We start from the raw sequence: 10,504 nt of genomic DNA, 5'->3' as shown, positions 1-10,504 counted from the left end.
TTTACTAACCTTGAATGGATGTATTTTATTTGATGTTTTCCTGACGGTATTGCGGGAATGGGCTGGGCCTCTAGAGAAAAACAAACAAAAAACAATATCTTCATTATTTGTTTGAACAGTTTTTTTTTATAACTGCGGGGGAGTATGTGGGTGTGTTCAGTCATATGCTACTTTTTGGGACACATATCAAATGTAAGACCAGTTCATTGGGAACGGCTTGTGCAATTGAGGAAAACAGCTGTGCCCCCCGGGCTGATTTTTGGGTCTGTGGTGAAGGTGAGGTTAAGCAAGTGGTTAGGATTAGGGTGATTGTAAGTCTCCAGAAAATGAATGTGAGTCTATGTAATGTCCCCAAAAGTGACCATGGTCCGGTGTGTGTGTGTGTGTGTGTGTGTGTGTGTGTGTGTGTGTGTGTGTGTGTGTGTACGGAAACAGACTGGGGGAGGCGTAAAAGGCGGACTTCAATCCTCTCAAATTACTGTGTCACAAGTTGCGCAGTATAAAGCAAGACTGTGTTATCCTGCAGCACACCTTAGGACTCAAGGTAATGTTGAAGATTTTGCTTAACTAGCCTATATTACAGCTTCTTTTTTTTCTTTTTTTACACTACAAATAATATCTGAATGGAAATTTGATTGTGAAACTCAGCGTCGCGCCGAGTGCTCAATTCTCATTTTTAAGTTGTTTATCTACATTTTAAAACATATGTATTTAGCCTAACACAACAACTTCGCTGCTTATATATGTTAAACTACAAGAAAACCCTCGATTAAAAGCATAAATATTTCTTTCAAACGAAACTGTTTTTTAAGTTTCGTTTTCATGCTCTTGACAAGTAAGTTTCGTTTCTCTTTGCAGCCGCATCATGGCTGAATTCATCGATGAGAGTCAGTTCTCTCTGATGAGTCTGGAGGAAGAATTGACCTGCAGTATCTGTCTGAGCACCTTTGACAGTCCGGTGACCATCCCCTGCGGACACAACTTCTGCCAGGAATGCCTCCTCGCCACCTGGAAAGACACCTACAGCTGTCCTCAATGTCGGACCCACTTCGCCACCAGACCGGAACTGAAGAAAAACACTGTCCTCAGCACCGTCGTGGAGACCTTCAGAGTCAGGTCCAACAAGAATGAGGTCGGCCATTCCGCAGAGGAGGGGGGAAAACCCAAGAAAGAGGATGTCATACTCTGTGATGCATGTATGGAAGCAAAAGCGTCCAAGACCTGCCTCACCTGCATGGCATCTTACTGTGACGAGCACCTGCGGCCGCATCTGGATAATCCCATTTTCCGCGTCCATCAGCTGAGTGAGCCTATCGGTGACCTGATGGAGCGCATCTGCAGCGATCACCACAAGCTGATGGAGTTCTACTGCACCGACCATGGCCGCCTGATCTGCAGCCTCTGCTTTCAGGTCCACAAAGGATGCACCTTCATATCTCCTGATGAGCAGAGGAACCAGAAAGAGGTGTGTGTCTAAGTATTCACTTAAGATTAAAAGGCTAGTTCACAAAAAAGCTCCACCATAGGTAAAGCAGATGTATGACAGAAGTGAGTGGAATTGTATTTTAAATACTCACAGTATTTAAAAGTTACATTACATTAACAACTCCATATAGAGAAACAGTGTCCCTGTTATTAAAGACAATCCACAGAACACACTGAAATGTTTTCATTGGAAGATTTCACGCTGAGATCCAGTTGAGTAAGCTTTGCTGTGATCATTATTATTTATGACTATTTCCTCATCCTTCTTTTGCCTTTCTCATTTAAACCGCATTGTTTTTGATTATGTTGGTTTGCAAAAGGATGTTCCAGAAGATTATTCAAGAAAGAGAGTATCTTTTTAAGAAGGTCACATGACCCTGTAGTGGTGATGCTGATCATGATCGCTTGTTCATGTAGTCCCATTAAAAGTGAACTCTAGTGTGTTATGAATGAATTTGTTTGTGAGTGGTTAACCTCATCAGTGGAGAAAGTGCTCAGGAGTCCAGGATGTCTTCTGCTGACAGTGTTTATTGAAGCTTGGCCAAGGAGAATCAAAGTATTATCAATACACCCTTCTGATGATGCAATCACAGATCTGAGAAAACTCAGTCCTCAGTGCATACTCTTTAAGCCTATGCACCACGAATATTCTATGCCCATAAATGGTCATACTCAATGCATCTACAGTAATGGAATTTACCTATTAGTTATTATTTTACAAACAAGGCAACACAGTTACCCATCTGTGGGTTTAGGGAGTCCGACAGTCATACCCCCTGACCTTGGTTGCCACAGCAATACTGCGCCAAAACACCACAATCAGTTGCCTACCCTGTCTCAAGGAGAGAAACAGTATTTATCTCTGCCACGATGACAGTACTGCTTTTACTGTGAAATTGAGGCCCATGCTTGACCCTAAATATGGAAAATTTCCTAACACCATGTTCTGAAACTGAAAAACAAATTAACCCAATAATCTCTATGTCAGTGAATTGTATGTACCATGTTTCTCTGTTTGCAGTCGGACCTGAGAGGCAAGTTGGGATTGCTGGATGGAAAGATTACGAAGAATAAGACTGTTATATTTCAGATGAAGGACATGCAGAACTCACTTAAGGTAACTAACCATTTGCGTTGATATTTACTGTACTGTAATCCTCATCAATACAAAAAAATGCTTGAAAGACAAAATTCACAGACAATCCAGACAAGATTCCTTATCATTTGCACTTGGAAACACTGACAATTACATTACAGCCTGTGGAATATGAACTAAATGGAAACAACTTACAAGACATTACAGTGACCAGACATTACAGTAACACAGCTGAATAGAGTTGCAAACTAACTATACTAAACTACTAAACTATATTTCATTTAGGCATTGAGTTATTTTTCTAAAACTAATGCACTGACTAGTTTGGCATATTTTGTTAAAACATGTTATATTTCCCAAATTAAAGGTACAGAAAAGGTATCATTGTGATATTAGTACTAAAATCTAAAGGAAATGGAAACAGCACCCAGCCCTTTACAGCTGACACAGAACATCATTTGTTATTCAAATCAAAATGTCAGATGGTCACTTGATTAGCTATGTAAAGAAACCAACTTCATTAAACAGCTGTTTTATTGCAGAGATGTTACAGTTTGAAGCATTTCCTTTATTTTGTCCAAAGCCCTGTATTTACCTGTCATGACGTGTTGATCTATTTTTTTCTGCTAGGACTCAGGGACCAACAGGAAGAAAGCTCTGGTAGTGGAGTATCAGCATATTCGGGACATCTTGGCGCGAGAGGAGCGTGATGCTCTGAATGTGGTGGACCGTGAGGTGGAGAGCGGTCAGACCAAACTCAAAATTCTCATGAAGAAGTTCACAGACAACATTGACAGCATGAGCAAAGTGAAAGAAGATATCCACAGTATGCTGGGTCAGTCCCAATCAACAGCCTTCCTAAAGGTGAGACAAATGTGATTATCTAAAAGTGTCTAAAAGTGTAAGTAGAAGCATATTTGTTCATGATTTGCCCGCTTGCCTCAAATTACAAATAAAAAACAAACATAAATTCATGTCAAAGATTCAGGTTTATCCATAATCCTTTAATAAATAAGGCTCCATCTTGTTCAAACTTTGAGGACTGGCATTATTTAACACTGCATATGCTAGAAAGTACATTAGAAATAAAATATCATTTCATTAAAAGACATTTAACATTCATGGGACAGGATGACTATAATGAAACACAATATACCAGATTTGTTGCTGCAAGTAATCTACTATTTTTACCTCATATTTGAGCAATGTATAGACAATACTGTATTTTTACCTCGACAGTTTAAATATAACCTTGTTCCACTTAAGAAAAACAACATTTTGTTCCTCTCCTAACAGACTTCACTTGACCTGCCCCAAGTCGTAACCTTTGAGCCTTACACCCCTCGAATCAACCTGGACTCCAAGAAGGTGATGGCAACACTTACATTTGCCACTTTCCTGAAGGAACATCTGACTGAACTCTGTAAACCACCTGTTGAGACCAGACTACCAATTAAAACAGGTGAATTTGTTGGTACAACTTTTAGGGAGACTTTACATATGGAGGCGTGGTATGAAAGTATATTGAAGTCAATCACATCCCATTTTGTTGCAGAAATGTGATTTTGATGACACTCTCTGGCTTGTTTGTTAGGTGAAAGAGCAGAATCTGTCTCTCTGAGCCCTGGAATTTACCCAGAGTCTGGTAGGTTCATCTGTGCAACTTGTATGCTTAAAAAAAACAGACATTTTATTGTCATGGCAATTGAACATGGTGAAAATGCTTCTCTTTTGCCTGTTTCTGTTTCAGAGCCAAAATGGCCACTGGGGCATCCCAAACTCCCCAGCCCCCACGGTCCAGGTCAAGCTTCTCAGCCCAAAGCAGCAGCAGCAGCCACAAAGAAGAAAAAGAAGGAAGAAAAAGATAAAAGTGAGAAAAAAAGACACTCACTTACTCCCTACTTTCAACACAGAGTTGAAACTAATACAATAAATCATACCTTTATTAAGATTATAATCTGTTTTTGTGAAAACTGTTGTAGAAAGGTGTAGATACAACAATAACATTCTTTTTGGAGTTTGCAGTTTTGTTTTGGTGCCATTGAAATTATTTGCATTATACTGAGAAGAGTTTCAAATATTTTGTCCATACCATTTATATTGATGACTCCTGTTTTGTGTCACTGCTTCAACCAGATCATTGTTTTTTTGTCTAAGAACTCTACCTTCAGCTCTTCTGAATTGTCACTACATTCACAAAATAAACATGAATTATGTTGTTTTTTGTTTCAACATAATCAGAACCCAAAAAGCCTCCCCAGCCCACAGAAGGCAATATGGGAAATATGAATCAAGGCCGTTCGATGGAGAACTTGATGGAGTTGGTTTTTGAGCCCAAACCAGGTAGACACCATCTACATTGAATACAATACAGGATGTAGAGCAACCTCTGCATTAGCGTCAAGACATCAAGGCAATTTGAGATTTAGAGATATGAGACATGTCACATGACAAGATGGGCATTTTTATGTTATCACTGACCTTAGTGATGGACGTCTTGTTTTGTCTTCTGTTGTAGGAACTGTGGACATTACATCTGCTGAAAAAAGAAGTGAACTTCTGAAATGTAAGTGTGTTTGTAAGGTATCTTCCACTAACATGATGAGAGAAACAGCAGTTGTTATTAGAATGGCCTTGTCTTCTCTGTCCTAGATGCTTCGGTGCTCACTTTGGATCCAAAGACGGCCCACAAACGCATCTCACTGAGTGAAGGCTTCACTAAGGCTTCTGTGTCAGATGAGCACGTAAACTACCCTGACTGCCCTGAACGCTTCGCCGTCTGTTCCCAGGTGCTTGCTTCCAAAGGTTTCTCTAGGGGGCGTCACTACTGGGAGGTCCGACTGAGCAGCAACAACTTCATTGGTATAGGCCTGGCTTACAGTTGCATTGACCGCAAAGGTCCCACCAGTCGACTGGGGCGCAACATCCAGTCTTGGTGCGTGGAGTGGTTTAACGTCAAGCTGTCAGCTTGGTATAACAGCAGTGAGACCGTGCTGCTCAATTCCAGTCCTAAACGCGTAGGTGTGCTGTTGGATTGTGAGGAGGGCACTGCTACGTTCTATAACGTGGCAGACAGGGCGTATCCCTTCCACTCCTTTGTGTTTCCCTTTTCTGAAGCTGTGTATCCAGCTTTCTGGATTTTCTCCAGTGGCTCGTCCATTTCTTTGTGCAAGCTGCAGTAATGAGTAGCACATGCACATAGAGTACAATTGAATATTCACACACACACACACACAGTGTTTGTTCTCAATAGAAACAATAACATAAAACAGTTCTTTGCTAGTTTTGAGTAAATTGATTAAGACATTTTTTTCACATTAAGAGGCTGACAGGGTATAGCACTCAATCAACAATTTTGTCAATAATCTCTTCATTAAAAGTTTAAAATCTATTTTGTCTGTACAGTTAAAACTGTGCAATGCTAACATTTTGTTCTAAGTACCCTTCCTTTAGGTCTCCTTTAACTAAATAAAGAAATAGTAGGTGGTGGTTGAGCCTGCCTGGCTTTAGAATAGTAGTCCTTACTCAGCCTGAAGCTTCACAAATGATAAGCATGTTATTAAGATTAGCTATGTCCTTAAGGTTTGGTATAGCTAATGACATTAGGTATGACATAGCATGTCATAGCTAATCTCATTAGCTACTGCGGTTAGATATGCCTGATGTGCTTCCACCAGCTGAATTTGCAAATTCAGGCAGGCAATATAAATTGTATTTTCAAGTATAGTATGCATTCCAATCACTTTTTGAAAAATGTTTAAAAACAAGATTAAAAAATATCATATTTCTTTTGCCTAACAAGCAGAAGTAATTATAAGAAAAGATAAGGGATATAAAAGATAAGGTGTTCTTTTTCTTCCTATAAATTGTATTGATACAGTAACCAATCCAATACAGCCATATAACATAATGCAGCTAAAAAAGTCAGATGCCCTGTCAGTCAGTCATATGAAACTAGTTACCCAGACTGGGTAGAGTCTCTACTCTAGTACCAGGTTTTCTTGGTGTCGGTTTGAATGTCCTCCTCCTTTTTCACTCCACACACACTGTGTGTATTTGTGTGTCTCCTTTTTATTTATTATGCAGAGTATTTATTACACACTGTGTGATGGTTCTGAATGTGTGCGGGTAAAGAAGTTAATTACTTTACTGTCAGACACATGTCAGTACAGTGTTTCAATATATCTGCATATAAGAGTGTGGCTATTAGGGTCATAGGGCTGGGTGTTATGCAAAATATGTTTTCATATCAGCTTATATCAATATATGGATCATTTCTTACAACCTTAACGATTCCACTAAGTTTAAAATTCCATAGAAATCCACAAGTAAAGTCTGATAGTTGAGCTGTTACTTTCTTTCTGAAACTCAAAATGTCATGTGAACTAGTGAACATGTCCTCCTTCTATTGGAGTTTTGAAACCAAAGCAATAGCATGTGGTATATTAAGCTCAACTCAAACAACACTGTAATGAATTTTATTAGAAAATAGTCTGATCCTGAAAGACTGTCATATAAATAGCTAGTAGTTATAGTACGTTGTTTCGGTGATGTGATCAGATGTTCAATTTAGAAAGCAATCTATTCGTATCACCCAGCCCTATAAGGTCATCTCCTAAACTCCGTGACTGATTCAGCTGATGAGAGCAGAAGTCATATAGACTGTGTTCTTATCAAGGTCTGTCAGTCTCTCTTTTATTTTTTTTCTTTTGATTATTTCATGGCATTCTATTGGTGGAGTTAGAACCAGTAAGTAATGGTTTGCCTCATAGAATTACACTGTAATGCAACTGTAAATCTATGGTAGGCACATTAAAACAACAAGCCATCAGAATGCACTGTTGGTTGCTCATAGGGCAGAAAGATGGTAGTAAGATGTACAGCTTCACAGGGGTATCTCATTTGTGGCATAACACAAAGTTTACCTCTGGCCGGTGAGATGTGTGATGCTGAAGAACTCTGGTGACACACTGGTAGTCACACAGGTTAGCCTCAGTGACTAATTTACTCATATTCCTCAGGTGATGAAGTGTTCGGTCAGCTGATCACATGAGGTCAGAGTAGAATCATCTTGGGGTTGCACATTTCAGTGACTTTGCTTTGTTTCTACAGTTCTCTTTGTTCTTCATGACAAAAAGAACTAACATACTGTAGAGGCTCAGGTTGTTTAATTGATAAGCTGGCAAAGGTTTAGACATGAGGACTGTAGACATGAGCACCTTCATTTTTAGATTCCAGTACATTCCAATATCTGAAGGTGTTGTTCATCACTGGAGATAAAGTCTGAACCTGTGTGGTGAAATCTGCTGTTTTCACTATTTGCCATTGCTTATCATAACAATGGAGAATTTGGGTTCGGGATACATAGCTGTTTGAAACAATCGAGCATGTTCCCATACCATGAGTATCCAAGTCCTGGTAGCACGTTGACACTGGTGTACTCTTACAACCTGGAATAACATAAAAGAGGTTTCTGTGCTAAGCAGACCCGGTGAACAGTTAAGTTTGTTTCAAGTAGCATTTGATGTTATTGCTTATAGCTTCTGTTTTTGGTTTGTAAAATGCATTGTATCGATCAGCTTCCACATCATTTTGTTGATTTTGTTTGATTTTATTTGTCCAGTGCTGATCTTCATTATTCTTTGCATTATATATTTTCAGGTGTCAGTCATTTTACATCAAATCAACCTTTGTGTAATTCTTCAATGTTCAATCGTCCTGTGCTTGCCGCTCTGTATTGTGAAACATGTTTGGTGATAGGAAATTGCGCCAAATCTGTAGTGATTTTAGGAGATTCTTAGATGAAGTATGAACTTTTTATTTGATTGTTTTATCATTCAAAAGGTTATTGCTATACTAAATTGTTTAATCAAAATAACTTTGTATTACAATTTAACCAATGATTGATTCAATAAAAGTTTTTTCTCTATCAGACTTTCTGTGCCTCTATTTTGAAAATCCACAAGCCCTTACATCATGGGAAATACATTCATTTGTTGTGTTACCCATAGATGGAAACTCCAATATCTATTCTCATCTCTGTGTTTCCAGCATACATATAGGTTTAAAAGCATAGGAATAAAATTGGTGTTGATCTTTTTAGTTTGATACAAGCAGGTGACAAGAATAGTGCTTCTGTAAACAATCAGTGTTCCTGTATTCTTACAATCATTTGGTAGAGTCATCCACATCACTTACCAGCTGCATATTTCACAAGCAGAAACACTGCACAGATATCAACTGGTCCCCACCCAGCCTTCTTAGTAATGTGGACATGCATGATGCAAGAATGATGTGTTGATTTATTATGCAGCATACAGTACAGGCTGTAAAACATTGTGATTTATCCTTCGTTAAGTTGCTGAAGGTGCATTGTCTTTTCAGAAATGTACAGGAGAGTTTCTGTTAAATGTAAAAAAAAAATATAAGCTACAGACAAAATAATAAATGTGTTTTTAAACAACATATTCCATTTAAATGATTAATTCAAGTTTTTGATTTGAATATTTATTGTTATATTTACATAAGAAGTGTATTTTGTAGTAACACACATTTCTCATGTTTTTCACAATCTGAATATGCATTCTTTTGATTTATTTAAATAAAGTTACATTGATGATTGAACAGATATTTTTTAATAGTTTGGCTTCTAGGAAATTCTGTTTTCTATTTAGAAGTGTAGAGGAATACATACTTTCTTCTACAAATTAAAGAAAGCTGAAATTCTGCAGAAATTATTGTTTTGCCTGGTCCATATGAACCACACGGTATGTTTATGTGTCTTTGGTTTGAAAGATCATATTTAACTTAATAACAGGGCCATTTAATAACCACTTTGATAATTGTCTTGTGGATTTGCCTTATTGCATCAGATTTAATGTGGTGATCTGGAAGTGGGAGGATCATCACTTCACCCTAAACCAGTCATGCACAAGAACTCCTCACAAGATTTCTGACCAGGGAGTCAGAAGATTAGTCACAGGAGTACCATTTGGAAAGAGTTCCAGAAAGACTTGGAGGCAGTAGGTACAGAAAACAATAGGCAGTGAACTCCACCACCATGGCCTCCATGCGTGCTCACCCTGCAAGACTCCATTACTGAGGAGAAGGCATGTTGAAGCTCATTTAAAGCAACATTTTGACAAGCCTATGAAATATTGGAAATACTTTTTGGCTCTCATACTACACAGTTTGGAGGAGAAACTGCACTGCACAAAGCATTCTCCACTAAGTATTAAGTACATTTCAGTTAGCATGTGTCATTACACTTTATTACACATAACTTTATATATATATTAACTTTAATGTTTTGATTTCTTTATATGTGTGGATTTCTTAGTCTGGTGAAAATTTCATGTGAATATCCTCACTGGAAATAAATTTACTGAAATATTTTTTACACGTTCACTTATTTCTCCCACTAGCATCCACTTCCAACGTCTGCTGGAGAACCCACAGGTGCTGTGAAACTTGAAAAAGGCCCTCTTAGAGCTAGTGTTTGGTTTGTCCATACTGGGCTACTGTAGAAACATGATGGTGCAACATGGACAGCTCCGTGGAAGCATGGAGGGATCTGGATACAGTGCTGGAGGCAGGGTTGCTCAGTGGTTCGTGAAGCCAAAAAATGTTCTTCCTCTTCTGCATAGCTTCTGCACCATTGGGCCCAAAGAGCAAGCGCACTGGTGACTTCAGCTGGCTGAGCCGGATACTCTGGTTTAGCCCTTTGGTTAACTTGAATGAGAAAAAAAAACTATTTAGTGCAACTCATTTCACGGGGGGTTGTGATGCTCAGATGTTTCTTTCACATTGTAACTCTATGGGAAAAGTCTTTTTGGGCCCAGTAGCATCATCTAATGTTATAAATACACAGTTTGGCTGCTATATCAAATTGGCTTCAAAGCCTGTTGCTCCTCCTAGGGGCTT

General features: G+C 38.7%; 1 protein-coding gene across 1 annotated transcript; it reads left to right on the top strand.

The window, feature by feature from the left end:
- Positions 1 to 205: 205 nt before the first annotated feature.
- On the top strand, positions 206 to 5,811 carry LOC128367873 (E3 ubiquitin/ISG15 ligase TRIM25-like). Its single transcript, XM_053328546.1, has 11 exons — positions 206 to 276; positions 436 to 544; positions 859 to 1,465; positions 2,507 to 2,602; positions 3,212 to 3,445; positions 3,878 to 4,043; positions 4,176 to 4,226; positions 4,332 to 4,451; positions 4,823 to 4,924; positions 5,100 to 5,147; positions 5,234 to 5,811. Exons 3-11 carry the CDS (start codon positions 866 to 868, stop codon positions 5,761 to 5,763), a joined length of 1,947 nt encoding a protein of 648 aa, XP_053184521.1. The 5' UTR covers positions 206 to 276; positions 436 to 544; positions 859 to 865; the 3' UTR covers positions 5,764 to 5,811.
- Positions 5,812 to 10,504: the final 4,693 nt, after the last annotated feature.

This window comes from Scomber japonicus, chromosome 2 (genome assembly GCF_027409825.1).
Source record: "Scomber japonicus isolate fScoJap1 chromosome 2, fScoJap1.pri, whole genome shotgun sequence".
In the NCBI taxonomy this organism is placed as follows: domain Eukaryota; kingdom Metazoa; phylum Chordata; class Actinopteri; order Scombriformes; family Scombridae; genus Scomber; species Scomber japonicus.
The sequence above is the reverse complement of the archived record's forward strand: the minus strand, read 5'-3'. Positions and strand labels throughout refer to the sequence as shown.